We start from the raw sequence: 24,588 nt of genomic DNA, 5'->3' as shown, positions 1-24,588 counted from the left end.
TACATTGTGTGTTACATGATATGTTTCCTAATTGATTAATAATAGAATGCTCATGTATGTGTGCATGCACACACACACACACACACACACACACACACACACACACACACACACACACACACACACACGAGAGAAAAGGATATGGCCTACTGTCCACCAGGCTGGGAGCTAAGGATCCTGTTAGATATGTGCTATGAATTCATGGTCTCTTTTTGGGAACATACTTGAGGGGATACAGTCTCTTCTTACAAGCGATCTGTCTCCCAATCCATTGTGTAGATAAGGCCAATAAATTAGTAAAAGCGTTTATATTTGTTTCCTGTATGGTCAAGGTAAAGTCGGTTGAAGCAGCCATATCACGCTCCCTTTTTACATTCTTTTTCTTCTTTGCCTTTCCCATATTATAGATCCTTTCCTAGACAAATAAACCCATTCCATTATTAGAACTCCATTTTTCCTGATTCTTTTAGAATTAACAAACAGATTTTCAAAAAATGCAAAAGTGCAAATCCAAACTGGTTAGACATCCACCATGCTGCTGGGGGAAAAAAGGTGTGTGTGTGTGTGTGTGTGTGTGTGTGTATACACACATACATACATATATATGTGTATATATATACATATATATGATGTCTGTTACATCATATATATATGTATTTTATGAAACATTATCATGGTTAAGCACTTCTAATTTAATGAGAATACCTATATTCTTTACCACTCTTTTGTTCTACAGGACTATTGGTTTTAAAATGAAGCTTTGTGTTAAAATTGTGGAGTCATAGATCAGGAAACAGTATGGAAATGAGACTTTCAACAAAGGAGAATTATAGAAAACTTTGCAAAATCAGATGATCAAAATCCCCTCTACTGGAGCATCTGGGACTCTTTGGGGGTTTTTGTGTTTTCATCTCCAGGTTTCTAAACAGCGTGAAATCTCATCTGAACTGGAGTTGTGATTTTTTCCAGAAATAGGAGCTTAGAAGAGGCCCTGAGAGGCAGCTGTAGGAAAATAGCTGTAGTCCTGTTGAATGAAGAGGAGAGAAGGGACTGGGGATTCTTGACAGCTGTCTCCCAGCCTCTGTCTCACATAAGACCCTTCAGCCTCTCCTTGGGAGGTGCTGATGGCCCCAAGATGACGATTGGCCTTTGGGGGGAACAGGAAAAGAGCATGAGCTGCACAGACCCTGTAGGTCCTGGAGTCGTCCAGGTGTCGTAGTCAGAGCAGGCGCAGGAGGAGGCATCAGGGGACCTACTTCCAACTTGCCATCCCTTGCCTTGCTTTGGAAAGTAGTCAAGGGTTGTATACATTGTTTATTGACGCCCAACAAAGCAAGGCATTGGGGAAATCTGGAACCACAGTATTTTGTGGATGAATGAGTGGATGAATAAGTATATATTCTTATGACATTTCTGTATTGTCTAGACTGCACAAGTCATCCTAACCATGATACTGTCCAGGACAGTCACTCAACAGTGAACCCCGGAGTTTCCTCTCTTCATTTGAATCACTTTTTGTCCTTGTTCCAGAGATCTGTTCATCAGAAGCAATATTCTGTAAAGAAGTAAGGACAAGAAGTACAGGGGTACCTGGGGGAAGGCTCAAGTTAAGAAAAGAATATCCAGATGCCTGTGCCCCTGTTATCACACTTGAATATGCATGCAAATCTCCTGAAGATCTGTATGTGGTCATGTCCTGTGTTTAAACAACACAGCCTGCTGGGTTCCACCCAAGCGTTCCTAATTCAGTAGGTCTGGCGCCCAGGAATTTGCCACAGTTAAGGAGTTCCCAGCTACTGCTGAAAAATGACCTAGGAAGCTTTAAAAAGTATATTAACAGTGCTTTACCCTCAGATATTCTGATGTAATTGGTCAAGAGCGTGGCCCAGCCATCGGTATTTTTTAAGGTAATATAGGTTATTCTAATGTGCTACAAGATTGAGAACCACTGACTCAGAAGCCATGGAAACGGCAAAGATCAGGAGAATAGACAAAACGCTATAGGAAGAGGACCAAGGATGAGCTTGAAGTTAACAACTTGAGGATATTTTTTGTTCACACTTGACTAGTGAGGTGTGTGGTGCTTAGGGGCTGTACTGATGCACTTGTTTTGCCTCACTCTTAGTCTTTTGCCTTGACCTCTTACCAGATCATCCTAAACTTGTTGAAGATTCTGATGGAAGGTTATTTAAAAATGCTTTGTGTTCCTAGGGAGAATGTTAACTTTTACAATAGAGCTATCTACTGAAGGATTAAAAAAAAAAAAAAAAAAAAAACAACAAAGGCCAAATTTCAGTTTTTATGTTTTGGGACGAGGCTAAGGACAAAAGATAAAACACAGTATATATTTGATGGCAGAACTTTATCATATCATCCACACCCTGTCATTCTTGTTAATATTGTTAGTTGTTATGCTTAGCTCTGATTGAAGGCCTAGACCACTGTCTGGTATGTAATGGACAGATGGACAGACGGATGAATGGACAGACTCACTCATGAACAGGCAGATGCATGGGTGGGTGCATGGACAGATGGATGGATGGATGGACAGACAGATAAGATTAAGCTAAAGGTGACCAAGTCTCCTCAGTCACTTTAAAGTAGAATAGAGGACATTTATTTTTATTCCCACATTCCTTATCTTTTGACATCACATTGTTTTAGCATTTCTTTAGTTGATTCTTCATGTAAACATGGCCTTATTGAGATGAGTATATTCTTAGGTTAACTTCTTTAACTATCTAATTTCTATTGTAACAACTCACATACTCTTTCAAAGTGAAATCTTCCTGATTGCTCATTTGGGGCTTATATCTAATAAGAACCCTAAAAGTATTCAGGCTGTAGGCTCTCAGTTTTTGTGCTGTTTGTTTTTTTTTAGTTTGATGCTATGCAACACACACAGTCCCATTGTTTTTCCCAAACTGATTTCATCTCAACACGACCAGCGTTATTCCAGTGTTTTTTCTGATTTTATTCCTTACAATATTTTATCTTTGCCATGGGGCTTCACACTGGGGCCACAGCCTCCGGTGAATAAAGCCAAAACCATTTCTCTCTTAAGAGTAACCTGTTTAGCTAGTTGAGGTGAGAGACTTTTTTTCAAGTTACCAGAAATAATATTTCATGCTTTCTACTTAATTTTAAAGGAGACTTTCACATCTTGTTCTCATTCGGTTCTCTCAGGCTAGATTGTTGTTATGGCTGTTTGTCATTTGGCAAAACTCGGGTGCAGGGAGAGGTAAAGCGCTGTGATGTGCCCAGGGGGCCTTCTGGCTAATGGTGCACGTAGGCCAGGAGGGCAGGACTCCAAATCCCAGACCATTTTCCCCAGCCTGTGCTCTTTCTTATGCTGTAGCCAGGCTATTTGTTAACAGCTTGAGGGGAATGATGAGGAGGGGGAAAAAGTGGAAAATTATTGACACAAATTCCTGGAAAGCAACTTTTAAATCAACAGTTTTAAAAGCCGTGCTGCCTCATTTACAGAGAAAAAAGGTAGAGGGCAGAGTACTGAGGTGTAAAAGCAAACTGCTGCCCAACTTCCCAGAGGAGCCCCTCCAGGAGCAAGAAGGCTGTCACGCAAGCCCAGGGCTCTGGTCGTCCCCATGGGCAGCACAGCAACAAGGCTAAAGTATTATGACTTGTCCCTTCCATGCGCCAGGCTCTATACTAAGTCCAGAAGCACAGAGGTAAATAAGACATAACTTGTGCCTTTGAAGCATTCACGGTATATTTGAGGAGGTCTTCGTGTAAATGGATGTTATCAGTGTGATGGATGAGGCATGGTCAAGATGGAAGAACACAGCAGAGGGAGTGACTAGTTCTGCCTGGTAGAATCAGAAAAGGCATCCTCCCCCAGCATGACAACCAAAAATGTCCCAAGACATTTCCAAATGCACCCTGGGGGGCACAATTGTCCCTGGTTGAAAGCCAGCACAGTAGAGTGGTGTGGACAGAAGCCAGATTGTGGTGGGCTGTTGAGACCTCAAGAACATTAAGCTCCAAGCACAGGACCCTTCTGAGTGGGGGGTTTCTCTGCAACTGCCCAGGTCATACACTCATGCAGCAGCCCTGGTGGTGGATGGGGCAGACATGGCCGCACCTCACAAAGCTTCAGCTCTGGGCTCCAGTGGACCAGATGAGCAGTAAAGGAAGACTAACAAGCGCCAGGATACAAGAGATACAGGACTATTGTCATAGACTGTGAAAGCACCTTAACCAAAGGCTGGTGAACAGAGGAAGTGATGTTTGAGGTTTAAGCTGCAATCTTGGGGATTATTGTCAGTTCGCCAGATAAAGAGGAAGAGAAAGAGTATTTAGATGTAAGGAAGGGCATGCAAATCTGGAAGGAGCCAAGAGGAGGTGGGTGTGTCTAAAGAACAGGGCGGGGGGGGGGGGGGGGGGGGGTGATTCTTGGCAAGCGGCCAGACCACAAGGAACCTTATAGGACGTTTGGGTATTTTGACTCCTTCCTGCAGGCATCGGGAAGGTGTGCATAGCTTTCAAGCCGGGAGTGGAGAGATCAGATTTACCCCTTAGAAAGACCATTCTGTCTGGGGTGGAAGAGGATAGGGCGGCAGCATGGGGGAGATGCTGGCGGCCTGCTTTCCGGAGGAGGTGGCGATGGGATGGAAGGAGAGATGGTTGGGACTTGGTGGTTGAGTGACCCCCAGGGGTGAAGTACAGAGGGGATAATTCCCAGTTTCCTGGGCAGCTCACTGGGGGTCGGAATATTATTGGTAGACAAAATAATTTGTCCAGTTGGCAAAACTACCTGCACAGGAGGGGAAGAAGGTAAATTAATTCCTTTGGGACCCTTTAAGTTTGATGGCCTATAGGAGTCTAAGAAGGCAGTTGGAAAGGTGTCTGGAACTCAAAAGTATGGTTAGGGGTGTAGAATCTGGAGTCATTGGCATGTAGATGCTAACTGAAGTCGTGAGTGTTGATGACGTCATCCAGGGAGCATGTGTGGCCTCAGAACTAGTAGGACCTGGGTTAGATAATTACTAAATGAGCACCTGGGTTGTTCTCGGTGGTCTCCTAGGAACTGGCGATGTAGTGATGACCAGGACCAGACAGAAATGCCCCAGGCTTCATGGCACCGACAGGTTCTAGGGAAAGATGCCAAACGAGGTGCAGGGGACAGAATTCAGTGCTTCCCCCCTTTCCCTGGCCCCAGCATGCTTGTCTAAGATGGGGGGAAAACCCCCATCTTCTCCTGCCTTAGGAAAGAGGACCTGGCTTTCTGTCAATCTCCACGAGCACCTTTGCCTTTTCTCTTTCCAACTGTCTGAAAAGGCAGTTACCTCCCTCTGAGATGCAGCAAACAAACCAAAGTCAATTCTGCTTTTCTTTTTTCCTGAAACGCAGATATAGCTTCAGAGATCCAGACTTTGAAATCAGGGCCCTCAAAACCATAAGCAGTTGTAAATACTAGTGAAAGCTGTGACCTTGCTGTTCCGAAGCCTGGAGAAGGCTCATTAGATCCATGCTGCAGAACGAATCCTTGTCGGCGTCAAGTCAAACCAGCAAAACCTACAAGGGTTGTGTCACTTCTCTGGGGAGATGCTGTAATGCTCAAAAGACAGCTCTCCCCTGCTCTGCATATATTTAAAGCATCTTCCTGCCGCATTTGCTATCAGTCTCCTCCTTCCAAGGCCAACACCTAAGTGCCATTTGTTTGGGGTTGGTTGGTTGGTTTCACAGAAAAATGTTAGTTTGTTTGCTTTTCTCTTATGGTCAGTGGTATAGACGAAGTTGTTCAGACTGATAAAAAATAAGATCCATTCTTACATTTTGAAAGAAAATAGAAGGCTCATATGTGGCAATGGATGGCAAGTGGCATTCAAATGGGAGTCAGTGATTTTCCAGTTCATGGTGAGTGGAAATCACTTAGCCATGATCCATGGTAAAGAAGAAATCATTTGAGGCATGGAAACAATTCTGCTGCTCAGAGATGTTGTATAAACCAGGGTCATGTATATAATAGCAGAGCTAGTTAAATAGATCACTTGAAAGGACATTAAACCTTTACTTTTGGATAATTCATTCTATATAAAAGTTTAGCTCCCATAAAAGGAGTTTCCTGTGTCATCTAGCATGTGAATGGTCATGTCTAAATTTTAAATTTAAATTTTCCTAAAATTTAAAATTTTTAGGAAAAATTTTAATTTAATGTTAGTCTAAATCAGATACAATTACTTAAATCTACTCTCAAGGTGAGGAGAGTGTAAGAGATTCAGTGCATTCAGAAGGCATCTCTACTTTTATTCTCGGAATTATTAGCTCCTCGGGATTATTCATAAAACTGACCATTTCATTAATACAGTAATCGTGCCCTCCTGCTCAGCTTTCTATTAACCAAAGCTTCCACACAAGGTAGATCTTAAAAGGAACCAAGCAGATGGCTGCTTTACCTGGTGAAGATGGCAGGCTGCCCTGGGCGTGCCCCTAAAATTCTGATGACTGGAATTCTGAAGCTAGAGCTTTATCCGTTTGCTCTGTGAACTTGGCTCTGTTCAAAGACAAATCCCTCAAGGAAAGGTCATATTTTAAACTAATGTAAGTCATCTTTATTACAGTCCAACTTGAAAGAATAAGTAAAAGCCATCAGTTGGGAACACCCTTTTTTATTCCAATACCAAACGTACAAACCTCCATACAATGCACTTTCTCCTGCAGCCTCCTGTCTCGGTGAAGAATTGTCCCTCCTCCGTTTGAAAGATAAGGTCTTCTCTGCCCCTAAAATCCCAACCCCTCCTGCCTTCTCAGGACTCCTGCACTGTCCATGGAGCCTCCTGCCTCCTTATATATTTAGCTTGTCACCGTCACCACCACCACTTAATCTGGATTCTTTCTGTTAAACATGTCAGTCTCCTCCCATTAAAAAACTATAAACCCGGCTTCCCTGGTGGCGCAGTGGTTGAGAATCTGCCTGCCAATGCAGGGGACACGGGTTCGAGCCCTGGTCTGGGAAGATCCCACATGCCGCGGAGCAGCTAGGCCCGTGAGCCACAACTACTGAGCCTGCGCGTCTGGAGCCTGTGCTCCGCAACAAGAGAGTCCACGACGGTGAGAGGTCCGCGCACCGCGATGAAGAGTGGCCCCCACTCGCCGCAACTAGAGAAAGCCCTCGCACAGAAACAAAGACCCAACAGAGCCAAAGATGAATAAATAAATTTTTAAAAAACCCAAAAAACTATAAACCTCACCTGAGCCTCCTTCACCTCCAACTCTGGTCCCTTCAAAACCAGGTTTCATGGAGGAGTCCTTCATACTTGTTGTGTCCATCTTCTCACCTCTGTTCTCAACCCACTCCAGCCTGGCTTCTGTCCCCACCACCCCCCGAAAGAGTCCTCGGTGAGCTCGCTAAGAACCTCCCCGGTGCTAAAGCCAGTGGGCAGTCTTTCCAGGCCTCATCTGCCCTCCCGGCTGCATCAGCCCACTTCCTTGGCCGCCCACATCTTCCTCTGCCTCCAGGATGCCATGTTCTAATTTTCATCCTGTCTCCGTGCCCTGCCCCTCCTCTAACTCCCTGGCAGGTGTGTCTTCCTTAGTCTGAGAATTCAATATTGGAATTTTGTAAGGCTCCATCCTAAGCGCTCTCCTCTTCTCCTTCTATGCTCTCTCCATACCCCTGACTTCAAATATTATCTAATTGCAAACTAGCCACAGATTTCTATCACTGGCCTAGCCATCTCCTCTCCACCGAGCTCTGTACATCCAGCTGCCTACTGGATGCGTCCACTTTGACATTGCACAATCACTGTGACTCAACAGATCTAAACTCAGACTCGTGGTTCCCTGCCACCCTTCCCCCGTCCTCCCCCAAAATGCCCCAGTTCCCTTCCAGTGTTTCCCACCTTCTGGGTGAGTGGTATAACCATCCGTCCCGCTGCGTAAGTTATGGAACCTAAGAGATATCCAGTATACCTCCTCCTTCCCCCTCTGTCCATAGACGCCGTGTCTCCGTGGTCTGTCAACTTGACTCCCTAAGAACGTGCACATCGACCATCTTAGCCTAGCCCAGGTGTCCGTCATCCTCTACCAGGTGTGCAGTAGCCTCCGAGGCTCCTATTCAAACTGCCTCTTGCGTCTCCCAACCCATTCTCCGTACAGCAAACAATGTGCTCTATTGTAAATCTGAAATGTTCATTTGTTCCTCCCCTCTCCTACCCTTAAATGTTAACTCTTCAGTGGCTTCACATTGCTCCTTGAGAGAAGATCCGATTCCTTAACATAGCCTCCGTGGGCACATGGCCTGGCTCCTGGCTTGTTTCCCACCATCCTTCTTCCCCTTGCTTTGTCCATTCCAGCAACCTGGCTTCCTCCATCCTCCAGATCTGAACACAGACACAGTATCACTTCCTCTGGGAAGCCTTTCCTGACCTCCTAATTTTGTCAGATCCCAGTATCACTGCCCCAGATGCCTCACCATGGAAGCTCTTACTAGAGTTTTATACTTCTTTCTATGACTGTGTGAATTTTTTTAATTATTTTATTTTTTTGGTAATTTTTAAAAATTTTTATTGAAATATAGTTGAAATAGGTAATCAACAAGGACCTACCGTATAGCACAGGGAACTCTACTCAATATTCTGTAATAACCTATATGGGAAAAGAATCTGAAAAAGAGTGGAGATATATATATATGTATGTATAACTGAACCACTTTGCTGTACTAACTAACACTGAAACCAACACAACATTGTAAATCAACTATACTCCAATATAAAATAAAAAATTAAATTAAAAAAAGAAATATAGTTGAATTACAATATTGTGTTAGTTTCAGGTACACAGCAAAATGATTCAGTTATATACATATATATTATTTTTTTAGATTCTTTTCCATTATAGGTTATTACAAGATGTTGAGTATAGTTCCCTGTGCTATACAGTAGGTCCCTGTTGGTTATCTGTTTTATGTATAGTACTGTGTACATGTTAATCCCAAACTCCTAATTTATCCCCCTGCCACTATGTGATTAATGACCGCCTCTCCCAGCCCCTTCCAGTCTCTAAGTTCCAGAAGGGCAGGACCTTGATCTGTTTCTGCTCATCACTGGACCCCGATGCCCAGCACAGAGCTGGCACTCAATAAATAATTTGTGAAACGAATGAATGAATTTACATTTGAATGTGGCTAAGTATATAGCATCTGTTTTAAGAACCGGTCTTGACAGGAATGACATAGGAAGAGTGATGATGTAATTCCAAGAAACTGAGAGGGGAAGGGTCCGGGAGACAGAACCCTGACAAAAACATGATCGCCTTCACAATTTTGCCTAGCGCCCAGCCCCCCTTGCACACATCTGCTGATCTGTTTTTGGCTGACCCTCTTGCTAGCCAAGCTGAGACACTGAGAGAGTCTGTGGCACCTTCTAAACTGCCATGAGAGTCTAAATCATGTCCAAGTTGCTGGCCGTTTTGAGGGTATTCTATTGTAGTCTAGCTCCTGAAAAGTATGGCTCCAGTTTTAACCGAATTTTCATCACTAACGTACACCTCTAGGCTTTGAGCTCCGTAAGAACTATCAGTGCTCAGTCCTCAGTGAGGTTCTCAGTCAGCGTTGGGTAGATTGGTGGATGAAAGAAGGAAAACAAAAGTCGGGATTCTTTTGACTTGATGACCTTATCCAGGGGTCTCAAACTCAGGGCCAGGAATGATTGGAAAGGAAGAAAGCAGGACAGGTATTACCTGAGCGAGCATTGGGGACCTGGGGACCGGGCTAACTAGAACAAACATACCCTCTCTAAAGGCATTCAGGTGGAAAAAAACTGTAACCTCTGAGCAAGGAGAAGAACTTGCAGGGTCAAATGCAACCCACCGGACATCAGTTTGCAATTTCTGACTCGTAGGGTATTATGTTTGTGGTAGACAGAATATCTCCCCCTCCCAAAGACATCTATGTCCTAATCCCCAAACCTATGAACCTATAACCCTTCATAGCAAAAGGGACTTTGAGGCTGTGATTAAGAATCTTGAGTTGAGCAGATTATCCTGGATTATCTGGGTGGGTCCAGTGTTATCACAAGAACCCTTTCAGTCAGTCTGAGATTGGAAAATACGACACTGCAGGCTCGGAAGAGGCACAGGGAAGGCAGGGCACTTCTAGAAGCTGAAGAAGGCAAGGGAACAGAGTCTCCCCTTCCTCCAGAAGGGGTGCAGCTCTGTTGACCCCTTGATTTTAGCCCACAGACATGCATTCCAATCTTCCGACCTCCAGAACTGTAACATAATAAATTTGTGTTGTTTTAAATCACTATATTTGTGGTACTTTGTTACAGCAGCAATAGGAAACTAATACACTGGTTAAGAGTGTTCAGACTATAGAGGCCGGGTGCCTGGGTTTAAGTCTTGGCTCTGCCCTGTGCTAGTTCTGTGACCCGGGGCAAGGTATGCAACTTTCTGTGCCTCACTTTTCCCCTTTGTACAATGGAAATGCTGATAGTACTACCTCAAGGGGCTGACCTGAAGATTAAATGAATTAATATACATGCGGTTCTTAGAACCATGCCTGTACTTCTTAGGCATTAAATCAACATTAGCTTCTTCAATTACTCCTATTATTTGCAGAGAAAAGAACATAGGGCTGAGCGGGTCCAATACCTTGTCCAGGTGGGTTCAGGGCAGAGCCAGGAGTGGAACCCAGGTCCCCTAACTCCTGAGCTGTTTAGCACTTTGTCATTAAGCCGCAATATCATTTTCCTACCGAATCTCATTTTCAAAGTCAAAACAACTAGTTATAATACATGCCCTTCGGGAGGGCTTAGCTACATTTTCTATCTGTGATTAGCCTGGATGGTCTCGGACCCTTTCAAGAGAAGTGAAACATAAATAGAGGGCCTCATTGAAACCATGTGTGTTTAATGATAAGGCTGCCTAGTTAATAGCAGAATTGTCTCTGGTTAGAGGTCAGTCACTCATTGTTTTGTCCCCTTCGAACATGTCGCATAAGAAAAACAAAAACAGAAAGGCCAGAATAGAACCAGGCAACGCATCTGGTCGTGGAATCCATGGGCTGCTTAGCACAAGCCAGTGAGGGAACCTTCTGCAGACACTTCAGGGCATAAGATTCCAAAACACTGGCCCCCCCTTCTGAGATGCAAACTCCACCTTGAATCTGGAGGGCTTCTTCAAAACACACTGCCCCCAAACCCAAGCTTCATGTAAAAACCTGGGTTTTACTAAATGATCCCAGAAAGGTGGCTGTGCATCCCTATAAAAGAAACCAGTTTTCTCAGGGAAAAGAAATTGAAAGGTGAGGCAGAGCCTCTAAGAAACTCATTCTAAGTGGAGTCAGGAGTTGCATTCCAGACCTATGACACCAGCTTGCCCAGTTGTGTAATCTCAAGTTTCTTCCTACAGTCTGAGAATGCTGTTTTAGAAAGGACGGGAAGACTGCTGAGTCCAAATTTGGAACCTCCAGCATTGTGAATTTCCAGATACCCAGCGGGCCCTTATCAGTGTGGATAAATAATCCCTTCATGGGATGTTTTGAGAAGAAAATGAAGAATAGACGTGAAAATGTTCTTATAAACTTAAAAACACTTTGGAATACCACTTCCAGCAGTTTCCAGGGTGCTGTGGGGTTTGCAGACAGGTATCTGATCAAAAATGCTTTCTCTGGCATTGAGGCCCATTCCCTATCTACAGCCTAAGTGGTGATGGTATTGGGGAATCACAGAATCAACATCAGTGAGCACTGGATTTAAGATAGTTACACTTGGCCACTCCGTGGACTTCTTATCTCCACTCTGGGTCTCCAGAGTCCATGGTGTAACATCTTGCCAGCAATGCACGCTAGTTGCCACTGTTTGGGGAGGGACTATAGCCGCTGCTGCCAAGACAGCACTCTTTTTTACCCCTTAGTCCCATTGGAGGACTCAGAGGAGCCTCAAACCCCTTCCACAGTTTTCTCATCTCACACACACTTCATCCCCAATGGGGGAAGCAGAATGCTGAATAATTAACTGCAGGGTTGTTAAATAATTTTCAAGAGCCTCAGAAATACAAACATCTCTGTGATGCTGAGGCCCGTTGTGTGATCATTCCTGGAACTTTATCCGGGCATGTGGTTCTCTCTTTCTTTTTTTTAATATAAGGTTCAGGTCTACAGCATTATCATTCAACAGCTGTATACACTGCAATGTGATCACCACCACAAGTCTAGATACCATCCGTCACCATACAGTGACCCCCTTCACCCATTTCACCCCCCCCCCAAGTCCCCTTCCCCTCTGATAACCACTGATCTGATCTCTGTGAGTTTGTTTCTGTTTTATTGTGTTTGTTCGTTTCTTTTGGGGTTTTTTAGATTCTAATAAGAGTGAAATCATATGGGATTTGTCTTTCTATGTGTGACTTATTTCACTTAGAATAATACCTTCAAGGTCCATCCATGTTGTTGCAAATGGCGAGATTTCATTCTTTTTCATGGCTGAGTAATAGTCCATTGTGTGTATGTACCACGTCTTCTTTTTTTTTTTAACATCTTTATTGGAGTATAATTGCTTTACAATGGTGTGTTAGTTTCTGCTTTATAACAAAGTAAATCAGCTATACATATACATATGTTCCCATATGTCTTCCCTCTTGCATCTCCCTCCCTCCCACCCTCCCTATCCCACCCCTCTAGGTGGTCACAAAGCACCGAGCTGATCTCCCTGTGCTATGTGGCTGCTTCCCACTAGCTATCTATTTTACATTTGGTAGTGTATATATGTCCATGCCACTCTCTCACTTTGTCACAGCTTACCCTTCCCCCTCCCCACATCCTCAAGTCCATTCTCTAGTAGGTCTGTGTCTTTATTCCCGTCTTACCACTAGGTTCTTCGTGACCTTTTTTTTTTTCCCCTTAGATTCCATATATATGTGTTAGCATACTGTATTTGTTTTTCTCTTTCTGACTTACTTCACTCTGTATGACAGACTCTTGGTCCATCCACCTCACTACAAATAACTCAATTTCATTTCTTTTTATGGCTGAGTAATATTCCATTGTATATATGTGCCACATCTTCTTTATCCATGCATCTATCAGTGGACCCTTAGGTTGCTTCCATATCTTAGCTATTGTATATAATGGTGTAGTGAACATGGAGGTGCAGACATCTTCTCAAATTAGTGTTTTCCTCTTCTTCAGATAAATACCCAGAAGTGGAATAGCTAGGTCATATGGGAGTTCTAGTCTTAATTTTTTGAGGAACCTCCATACTGTTTTCCACAGTGGCTGCACCAATTTACATTCCCACCAACAGTGTACGAGGGTTCCCTTTCCTCCACATGCTTGCCAACATTTGTTTTGTGTGGTCTCTTTGATGATAGCCATTCTGACGTGTGAAGTGATATCTCATTGTGGTTTTGATTTACATTTCCCTGGTAATTAGTGATGTTGAACATCTTTTCATGTGCCTGTTGGCCATCTGTATGTCTTCGTCTATTCAGAACTTCTGCCCATTACTTTTCTTTTCTTTTTTTTTTTGTTTAGCCTTTTTTTTCTTGTAAAACAACATATTATGTTTATTTATTTATTTATTTATTTAACATCTTTATTGGAGTGTAATTGCTTTACAATGGTGTGTCAGTTTCTGCTTTATAACAAAGTGAATCAGCTATATGTATACATATATCCCCATATCTCCTCCCTCTTGCGTCTCCCTCCCACCCTCCCTTTCCCACCCCTCTAGGTGGTCACAAAGCACCGAGCTGATCTCCCTGTGCTACGCGGCTGCTTCCCACTAGCTATCTATTTTACATTTGGTAGTGTACATATGTCCATGTCACTCTCTCACTTCGTCCCAGCTTACCCTTCCCCATCCCTGTGTCCTCAAGTCCATTCTCTAGTAGGTCTGTGTCTTTATTCGCTTCCTGCCCCTAGGTTCTTCATGACCTCTTTTTTTTTTTTTTTAAGATTCCATATATATGTGTTAGCATACTGTATTTGTTTTTCTCTTTCTGACTTACTTCACTCTGTATGACAGACTCTAGGTCCATCCACCTCACTACAAATAACTCAATTTCGTTTCTTTTTATGGCTGAGTAATATTCCATTGTATATATGTGCCACATCTTCTTTATCCATTCATCTGTCAATGGACACTTAGATCCTCTGCCCATTTCTTAATCGGGTTGTTTGCTTTTTGTTATTGTTGAGTTGTATTAGCACTTTATATACTTTGGATTTTAACCCCTTATCAGATATATGGTTTGCAATTATCCTCTCCCATTCTGTAGGTTGCCTTTTTGTTTTGATGATAATTTCCTTGGCTGTGCAGAAGCTTTTTAGTATGATGTAGTCCCACTTGTTTTTGCTCTTGTGTCCCTTGCCTTTGGAGTCAGATCCATAAAAGCATCTCTAAGAACATGTAGTCTCCTCTTCAGTGTCCTTCCCATTCTCTGGCAACTTCTGTCCCTACATGGTGCCCACCCATTGTCTGCCCCTGCCCCCTGGTGTTGCATCCTAGCAAGTTCACATCCTGGCTATGGTGTTTCACTTGTTGTGGCTAAATTACGTGCCGGCCCCAAGTGTCATTTCTGTTCCTGTTCATTTGCCATCTTGTGTCTAATAAGGCTCTGGTGGTGATGGGTGGGGACCAGAGGAGCAGCTGTTGTTCTCTGCAGACAGACGTGCCCTCTCCCGTCTCCATGGGGCCGTGAGCCTCTTTGTGTTCTGAGTCTGCACAAGCATGGCAAGAGGCAAGCTCTAGCCTCGGGGCCAGGGGGAGAAAAGCAGAGGCCATGCTCCTGAAGCTGGGAGGCCACACGAAAGAAAGGGACTTCTGTGAGAAGAGTCCACGCGCCTGGAGGCCCAGAGGAGCAGGGCTGGGGAGGGGCCAATGGAGGGAGGTTGTTCAGCTCCACGTGACGTCACGTCGGGTGCCTTTCCTGGGGTTGAAAATGAGGAACTGGGGAGGCATTGGTGGTGAGCGTCAGTCCTTCAGAGCACAGGATGGAACAGGGACTCCAGCCTCTGACCCTGCCTCATGTATCTGCGACGGCCGGGGAGATTAACGACCCAAGGAGGCTATGATATGGTCCAAAAACTTTTCCTGGATTTTTTCCGCAGGCGACTGAGCCAGAGGCCGACTGCAGAGGAGTTGGAGCAGAGGAACATTTTGAAACGTAAGTGACAGAGCCCGTGGCAAGCGCTGCTGTTTCGTGGTGGCTTTGGTTATTGTTTGATGGGAGGCCACAGGGTTTCTCCCGTGCGCTGCTGGTGTGGAAATGATCGAAACCCTCCCTGGTGGTGGAGACTTCGCCCTTGTGTGTTTGAACATCTGAGAGGGCATCCCCACAGAGCAAGCAAATTGGAGTCCACTTGGTTCGTGCGGAGCTCAGGGTCTGCGAGAAGAACCTGCCCTGTAGTGGGCTGCCAAGTCAGAGAAGCTGAAAAGTTTGAGCGAGAGAACTTACTCGTAAGTGAGAGTTGGGGTCACCTTGAAACCCAGATTGGCTGAAAAACTGCAAATATGGTATTGATGGCTAAAATAGGGCAAGTAGCCGTTTGAAAACGAAAACCAGAAAGCATGACTTTCCACTGCAGCCAACTGCTGGTGAGAAAATCCCCCCTCCCTCTGGGCATTAAACCTAAAGTCTCAGCATTTCCAAGGGGAAATCCTTCCCGGCCTCCTCTCAAGCCTCCTACAGCTGGCCGCTGGTGTAGCTGCCCAGGCTCTCATTCAAGAAAACTCGCTGTCACTGTGTCTGTGGACAGAAAAAGTCAACGAGCCTCTTGTTTGGTTCAGGACACAGAGATATTTGCCGAGGTGCAGAAAGTCCATGTGGTGCTTAAAATACCTATTTTTAAAATGCTGAAAGAAATCAAGCATCTCATGGGCACCAACCAGTATGCCTCAATTTAGGGGGAGATATTCAACAACTGAAAACTAAAACCTCTCAGCTTCATCATGCTACACTCTCACCGACACTGCCCTCTAGATGGTCAACAGATGTTTTTAGTTTAATTCAGACCCTTTCTCCCCACACGTCTATCCCTTTCTGATTTGCTCCAGAAAAGAGAAATATATGCTACGCAGAGTTTTACAGAACTTCTGTGCTGTGCACGCACGCACACGTGCGCACACACCCACGCCCCGGTCGCGTGAGGCCCCTGTGTGCGTGGCTGGGTATCTCCACTTCGAGCAAACAAAAGTGTTCTTGGTTTTGCTTTTCTCTCCTTCCTCATTGTGGCCTTGTGACTGGGTCCGCGCCAAATGGTTTGCTGTTGAATGTCACCGGTGAGGGCTGTGATGGGGGGGCCGGTGTCGTGACCCACAGCACCCGTACTCCAGGGCGCCCACCTGCGTGCCCTGTGCCTCCACCAGCATCCTGCCGCCCTGCTCCGGGCTTCGGCCACGCCCTCGCCTCGCAGTGGCTGTTCCTTTCAGCCTTGACCTTCCTCAGTCCTGAGGGCACCTCACCCATTTCCCAGATCTCTAGGAAGTTGTGCATATGATTATGTTCTTCCTAACGGAGGGGTGCCTTTAAACGTTTCTAAGTTTGCTTTGCAGTGAAACAGAATTAGAATTCTTTCAGATGATTTTCCTGGTTGGGGAAGCATTTGGCCGGTGTGTCTCCCTTTCTGCCCCAACTTGATAGCTGATCCATTACAAATTGTCTACATTAGAGAGAAAGAAAAATAAAAAGGTGTCCGCTTGTTCCTAAAGCCAGAAATCTGGTGAACGAGCTTTCTTCTTCTCCTTTTAAACTTCTCCCCCAGACGTGCCTCACACGGATCCGTGGTCTGCTGAAGGAATCTCTGTACGACTTTCTTATGGGGCCGCACGGTACCTGGGGTCTCCAGCCTAACTCTTAAATGGGAAGAGGCTAAAAACGTCTGTGGAATTGTTCAGGTTTCAGAAGATAGCACTTCTCTCGGCAAGGGCACAGGTTTTGGAAAGAGAAGGCAGAGAATCCCCAGCTCACCTGGCTTCCCGAAGGCACCAGCTCCCACACCTCGTCTGTCCAGATCCATGGGAGGCGACGGGCAGGCCCCTCGAGTTAGGTTTTTCTCACCCTCCAGAAAGACACTCGGGTCTTAGAGACAGTGACTTGCGTCTAGGGAGCCTGGGGCGGGGTTCAGGGGAGCCGAGGGCTTATAAGTGGTGCCCACAGTTCCCTTGTGTTCTGTTGCCTCTTGCTTCTTTGTCCTGTTTGAGGAGCTGCAAGTTGAAGGATCACTTGACCAAACTCAAGCAGGGTCATCATTTCGCAGTTCCAAAACTTTTCGGAAAGGAGCTTATTTTTCCTGTCGGTATTTTTTTTTTTTCCTCCCTGCGTTCTGCAATTTTGTTTTCCGAAATAGGTTTTTCTTTCTCTTTTTTAAATCTCGTGTGATTGTTAAACAAGAAATGTTTAGTGGTATCAGAAAACACCCTCAAACAGTGTATTCTGAGAATTATCCCCTGGGCTTTAAGTCAAGGGATGAACCACATCTCTAAGTGTGCAGGAGAGAGGCCCAGAGCGGTGGCTTGGCTGGGCGGTGGAGCTTTGCAAGCCGGGTCTGACGTCCACCCCAGGCCGCCCGGCCCTGTGGGCAGTACTGGCTCCACTGGGCAGCCAGTGAGACCCTGGGCACCTCTGAGCACACAATGCACTCTCTGATGGTGGCAGCAGGCCATGACCTCGAGGGCTTTTCCTGGTCTCCCTTCCCACTTGCCCAGTGGGGTTGTCTTAGTCCCCACTGCCTGAGAATTCATGACCCTGGGTTTGTAAATGGCTTTGAACTAAAGGTATAGATTCCATAGGTGGTAGCTTGGGGCCCCTAGCCCTCAGAGGGACCTCAGGAACACCTGTAGGCGATGAGGGCTCTGTGCTCTGGGCAGGATGCCGACCTTCACGGCTCGGGAGGGGGCCTGTAGGATGAGGCGGCCCCGAGCGGAGTCTGAGGCCAGTAACCAGTGATGAGGAGGAGGAGGGCTGGCGCTGAGCAAAATGTGATGGGGAGAGAGGCAGCGTAGCCAAGCAAGAAAAGGAGCTGGACTGTTTGTCTGACTGTCTGTTAGCCATGGAGTGTGCGGCCAGCCGCTCAACTCCCCTGGACCTTCCTATCTTCATTTCCAAAACACCAGCAGTAGCCTAGGTGGTCTCGTGGGCCCCTCCTGGCCCTAATATGCTATAAGTCTGTACATTTCAGCCCAGTGCCCTCGAGCTGCCCCCCGGGCACTCACCATCCACTCTAGACCTTTCCTTCCGACCTCCCTCCCACCTGCAAATGCAGCTGTTGGGGGCCTCCCTTCTTCTGGGGCTGGCAGTCTGCCTCCCAGTTTCTCTCTGATACATTAGTTCATACTAAGATAGTAATGGCTGCCTAGTTGAACAGGTTTCTATCCAAGAGAAATTCTCATTTTTAAAAGGAACCCTGGGGTGGGGGAAGGAGGACCTTTCAATTCAAAGGAAGGAGCTCTCGAGTGGGGTTTGGGGCAGCGGGGACCCCTGGGGACTTTGGCCCACGGCAGGATGTGGCCATTTCTGGAGCTGCCCCGGTCCAAGATCCTGGTCACCAGAGGCCGTCACACTGGCCAAACCGTGTCCCCGGGGGTATCGCTCAAGAACGTGAGTTCTGCTCTGAACCACCACCGTTCCTTCTGGCGGGAGGTGCTGCCACCTGCAGTGTGAGTTGGCTGAGGCTGTGCTTGCTGCCATCAGGCTGGCAGGAGGGGTGAGGGGACCCCACTTCTAGGCACAAGGGGGTCCCTGTTTCAAAGACCTGTCCTATACTGAGACCACTCAAGGGTGAGTGCGCACTGCACAATAAGTTAATGGAGTTACGGAACCATAATTTCCAACGGTGATTTCAAAATGAGGGAACAAGGGCCCTTTTGATGCAGCCTGTGCAAAATCAAGCGGCAGTGGTGGTCTCTCTCTGATGCCACCCTCAGTTCAGTAGATGAGAGGCAGAGGCATGGGAGCCAGGCTGACGTTCGTGATTTTTCTTCAAGTTAGACAGCATTATGCTGCGATCCGTGCTTCCATCGCAAGGCCTGGGAGGAAAGTGAGGTGCCCACGGTCACTGCGTTACTTAGACACTCCCGCGTGCTCTGTCCTCTGGATCTCGGCTCCCTTCGGCGCTTTACACACCTGATGCTAAGTCACCCCACATATTGAGCTGAGAAGGTTTAAGCTCTGGGGCCTGCTCTCCTAAGATGCTCCTTAGAAGTCTAAATGTAGGCAGTTGCATCCCACACTGTGGCCGCACGCACGCTCTGTGGACTTCTTGGAAGATTCAAAGAATTAATGGAATCAGGGCTTGTGAAAGGTGAGCGTTATGAAATTCCAGCCTTGCGTTTGGCATCAGCTGTGCCTCGTTTTGTTCCTGTGGCAGGTGGCAGGCGCCCCCGCGGGGCCTGGCTTCTGTGCCACCCACGCGGGGCACCGGGCACCAGGGCCACATCACAGTGAGTCCCCTTCGGTCGCTGTGAGGCTTGAGGCAGAGCTGCGTGAGGCCCAGGTCTTGTCCAAAGAAGGGAGCCTCGCCTCGCCTCTCCCCGGATGCCTGTGTCACTGCAGATAGTACCCCACTCTTTCAGGACCTACCTCCTTGCCTCGTAGCCCCTCCTCTTGGCCCAGCATTTCGGCCTGCAGACTTGAAACCCCGTGTGACATAAAACAAAATAAGGTCAACCCACTCACCACCCATTTGAAACAGTACAGGCAGTTTGGAAGGTGTCCCCACAAGCAGAAAGGGTGGCCAGGGTAGGGGACGGGAACTCTCTCCTTCTTTTCAAACTGAGCTGCTTGGCCTAGAACCTGCAGAGGTGCACCTTTGTGCGACACTGCTACCAAAATCTAAAGCGTCTTAAATGTTTCTTTCAGCTCGGAATGAACAAGAGGAACAAGAGGAGAAACGAGAGATCAAGAGGAGATTAACTCGAAAGGTGAGACGGTTCTCCGTGCCGAGCTGGGGCGGGACAGGGGGCCACCCTCCCCTGCTGTGCCCTGTGTTGGCCTTGCAGCTGCCTGGCCCATTGGAAGTGACATGAATGGTTCTATTCCTCGGGTGTCAGGGCATGCGGCTCTCTGGACTCTCCAGGACCTCTCCAGGGGCCAGTGGTCCGCTCAGCTTCATGACCCTTAGTCCTTTTGGCTGGTGACACTGGCCTACCCCCAAGCAACTTGATGTCAGGTGCATTATATTTGCAGTTACAGTGAATATTTTGTTTTTAAAAATTCATTGTAACCCCATTAGGCAATTGGAAATTCATTATCAAAATCAGAAGTTCAAATGTATCAGTTATTTGCTATGACTCTGGGAAAGTGCGAGTTTTCCTTGTCTCCGCTGGTACTATTCCTGACCTGTTACCTAAGAACTATTTGAGTCTATTATGCTAAATCCAATTTGAATTACTGAATTAGGAAAATGCCAAAAGTATTGATAAATCTAATGAAGATGTTTGAAAAGCACTTAGATAAAAAAGTCAGAAAGCTAGAATTTTTATGTTTTTAACCCCCAAAATAGATGGCTTGGCAATGTAATGTAGACCCAAGTGGATCTAATTCTATGAGTGGCCTCTTTGATAATAGACTCTTGAGGCTATTCTTGGAGGATGTTGACAAGTTTAATTAATGACACAGAAGATATACTACTATATTCTGTCTGACTAGAGTGTTTTTCATCAGCCTCCTACAGTGACCATCTTGAGAGAAAGATACTCAAAGCTTAGAGACAGTTAAGAGACCCATTAAAATTAATTTTTTAAAGGTTTATTAATGGATTTTTCTCTCTAGAAATATTATGCAAAGGAAGAAATTCAGAGATCCTAGAATATCGTACCAATTATTAAGGTGATGATTTGTGTTTCTCAACACTTTCTTGCCCTTAGAGCATCCCAAACATCCGGTGACAAGCCAAACGCCATCCCAATTAAAAGGAGTAGGATAAGCAAGGGCCTGACAAGCCGGTGACGGGCTGGTGTCCCCTGGTGGGAAACTAGAACAAGAGCTAAAGGCCCTCACTTCATCCAGCTGCCCTCACTCCAGTCAAGGTCTGACTCTTACATCCTTAAGACCACCCAGCCTTTGGACGCAGGGCATCCCTTTTCCTGAGACTGAGTAGTGAGGGGGACCGGGGGAGATGCATTAGATTTTTCTAGGTGTGTCTTTGAAATGATGAGGGTACCAAAAGGAGACTGGTGATGACCCCTCGTTTCTGATTCAGAAAGGTCTAGACATTCAGAAAAAATGTTTAATCAGATTTTCATAAAGTTCATTGGAGTTGATTGCTGGGACCCCAAAATTCTCCTAAACTTTAGGGTTTCTTGCTAAAAACTAGTAATAGGGAAAGATTTGGACATGCACCTAATTCTCATCTCTTTAAAAAGAGCATACGATTTTGCAGGGGAAAGCTTGCCTGATTGCATAGTTTGGCAGGACGGGGTGAGAGAAGAGGGTCTCCTCCCACACCCGTCTCCCCTAGGAGGGGTAATGCTAGAGGTGGGTTTTTTGCAGGTCCTCAAGTCAAGATAAATGCCTCTTCCTCCTCCTGGTTACCTCTCTTTCCTTCTCCCAGGAAAACTGCCTTGTAATTTCAGCATTTGCCTCCCCTGGGACTGGCTTGGGGAATTAGAAATAATGAGCCTGAGTGAAGGGATAAACTGTTTATAAGGGAGAGACCAGAAACAGCGTTCACATCTGGTTTTGTGAACAGAGATGTGGAGCGTGCCAGCAGGTAGGGAATCTGTATCACCTCCTGGTTCTGGGCACGTTCTGTTCCTCGGGAGCCTTTATCACGCGAAGACCAGAAGCCAGTGGTGGTGGATGCTTTTCACTTACTTACCCTCAGCCCGAGGATTTCCTCAATATCATTCTATTTAATTTTAAGACACTGAGAAAAATAAAACACAGTAGCTGATGCTGATAGCCACAGACCAGGCATTTTCTTCAGCCAAATTGAGACTAACCTAAAATTTACATGCTTTATCTTGGAATAAATGCCTGCTTCCCACTTCCAAAAACTCGCTAGCTAGCTGGATGGACAGATAAATGGGAAGAAGTATTGGAGGGAGGATGGCTGGAAGGGAGGAAGGAAAGGAGGGAAGGAAGGGAAGAAATGTACCTGGGTCAGGTTGTATTAATGGTGGAATTTGGGTCTCAACGTACCCTTTTGTTGAGTAATTGGTTGCGAACGATATTATTGCTGCCATAGATGGAAACATAACGCTACCAACCTCTGCACCCCACCCCTTCTTCCAGCCCATCATCCCCAGAAAACCAACTTTGGCTGCAAAGATTATTTCCTTAGTGTCCAGGCAAGTTAAGTTGGGTCCACGCACCCCAAGGGCTAGAGCCCTCCATGAGCCAAAGGCACCTCTCCTGAGCCCCGTATGCCCAGGGGCGTGAGCCCAGGCTCACAGCAGAGTCTGGGAAGTTGTTAGAGGCTCTCCCAGCAGGAGAACTCGGTGTGCTCCTCACTCACTCCCTGGTGGCACCCGGGCCCGGTCTCTCATTGATCTGGAGAGGTCGTGTCTAATCCCCACCGGATTCAGGCATGAAAAGTAGTCCCTCACCTTCAGAGCCAACCTCTAGGTTTCTGTTCACTCCAGACTCTACCATAGACAGGCTATTAATAAAGTCTAGATCATGACTGTGAGAAATTTAAATTAGAAATTCCGATCTTAACAGCCTTTCTCCTGTCATGGCACACTTAGAAAATAGTACGGTTTGTCTAACACCCCAGGGCGGGCTAGTAAGTCCTTAGAAACACAAACTGGGGCTTGCAGTAGAAGTCTTCATGCCCTGTGGTATTACGGTAAAGGCCTGTGTACTCTAATGACTGACAGTACAGAGTGCCCTGCACTCACATCTTGGAGTCAGGATAGGCCACCAGTTTTGTTTACAGCACCCCTAACCATAGAGCGTGGGAAACCTCTGGTTTCCTGGGACAGGCTACAGCTGATGCCAAAATGCCCTCTCCTGGGAATACCAGGGCCACCTCGGGACAGACTGCAGCCACTCTGAGCGGGGGGAGCTACACAGCGTCTAGACAGGTGACCAGAGCCACAGCCCAGTAGGCCTCTGAGCCCCCCGTTTTTCCTCCCTTGGCCAAGGGGGGCCGGCAGGCTGCTTTGGTCCTGTCCGGAGCCTCGCAGCAGCTGTCACCGTTCTGCTCAGACCAGCCAGGCAGTCATCTAACGATGCTCTTCCATTGTAGGCCAGTTGGTAGCAAGCTGGGACATTCTGGCACCAGCCAAAGGTGTATGGCAGCTGCATGATATACAGTCAAAACAGCCGGGGTGGTTTGGATTCACTCGCGTGTGTTTGTTTTATAGGCCTTTGTGGTAAGAGTCTATTTGACTGCATCTTCTATTAATAGCATTAAATACAGTCTAGGGCTTAGAGAAAAATTGCTTTTAACTAACATCGGTTGAACAGGAATTGACAGCATCCTAAAGAGAGAGCAACTGTGTTGCTCCAGAAGAAATAGACCCGGTGACGGGAAGAGATAATAGAAATGTCAGCCTTATGTTGTTAAAGGACAAAGGAAGGATGCTAGCGGGTAACACTGGGAGATGGTTGAACAATTCACTTGTTTCATTCCTTCACCACAGACCTATCCAAAGGGCCCGTCCGAGTCTTCCTTGGCATCGACGCGGGCTAGCTCTGCCTTTGTGGACTCGCCTTTCATTTGAGCTATTGAGGGGTAGGGTCTCCATGACCTCATAAATCAACGTATTCTCCTTCCTGCACACCCCGGAGTTTGCATACCGTTTGCACATACACTTTGTGTCTAAATTAGACACACACACAGAAAGTATTACAAACCCATCTTGCAGAGAGCACTAAATTAGACACACAGGTGTGGATTCACAAATCGAGAATAATATAAAACTGTTGTGTAAGGTTTCTGTCACCTGAGGGGAGAGGTAGGACAGACATGGGAAGATCCACACCCATGCACAAAGAAAGACACACCGCACGTACGGACCGAGACACTGCAGCGTTAGTGAGAGACAGCCTGGCTGGCTGGCTGAATAGGCCTGGAGGCAGCTCACGAGTTAGTAAACGCCTTCACAGAGGCCTGGAGAAGTCCGGGAATCAGGAGCCCTGTGTCCCCTGGGCCCTGCCCCTCACATGTGTGTGAAGCATCAGCTGCCTCTCTGGACCTCGTCTTCCCACCTGTAAAGTCACGGATGGACCAAGCGATCTGAACGTCACAGGCTGACTGCCTCCCTCTCTCCCTCCTCCCGCAGCTCAGCCAGAGGCCCACGGTGGAGGAGCTTAGGGAACGGAAGATCCTCATCCGCTTCAGCGATTACGTGGAGGTGGCCGACGCTCAGGACTATGACCGCAGGGCCGACAAGCCCTGGACCCGCCTCACCGCTGCCGACAAAGTAAGAGGGGCGGGGAGGGGGGCCAGGGCCTCACGGCCAGCTGGGTGTTGGGTCTCCAGCTTGCTGCCAGGAGACTGCGCGGAGTATAGGAAGATTATGGAAGTACATTGTCAGGGTTCTTAATCTCCTGTCTTCAGTCACATTTTTGAGGCAGAATTGTGAGAGTAAGAGTGAGAAGGTAAGGTTGAAATTTCCAGAAAGGAACAGATAAACTGGAGGACAGCCATACCAGCAGCAAGTGTGGTACCACGTCCAC

The 24,588-nt window shown here is 46.6% G+C and overlaps 1 protein-coding gene across 1 annotated transcript in view; it reads left to right on the top strand.

The window, feature by feature from the left end:
* Positions 1–24,588, top strand: part of PHACTR1 (phosphatase and actin regulator 1) — a 531,606-nt gene that overhangs the window by 503,984 nt on the left and 3,034 nt on the right. The window contains exons 10-12 of the mRNA XM_068557521.1: positions 15,071–15,126; positions 19,819–19,880; positions 24,192–24,332. Coding sequence (XP_068413622.1) covers positions 15,071–15,126; positions 19,819–19,880; positions 24,192–24,332 — 259 coding nt within the window. The remainder of the gene's footprint in view (positions 1–15,070; positions 15,127–19,818; positions 19,881–24,191; positions 24,333–24,588) is intronic.

The sequence above is a fragment of the Eschrichtius robustus genome, chromosome 12 (assembly GCF_028021215.1).
Source record: "Eschrichtius robustus isolate mEscRob2 chromosome 12, mEscRob2.pri, whole genome shotgun sequence".
NCBI lineage: Eukaryota > Metazoa > Chordata > Mammalia > Artiodactyla > Eschrichtiidae > Eschrichtius > Eschrichtius robustus.
Note: the sequence above shows the minus strand (reverse complement) of the source record. Positions and strands in the feature narration are given on the sequence as shown.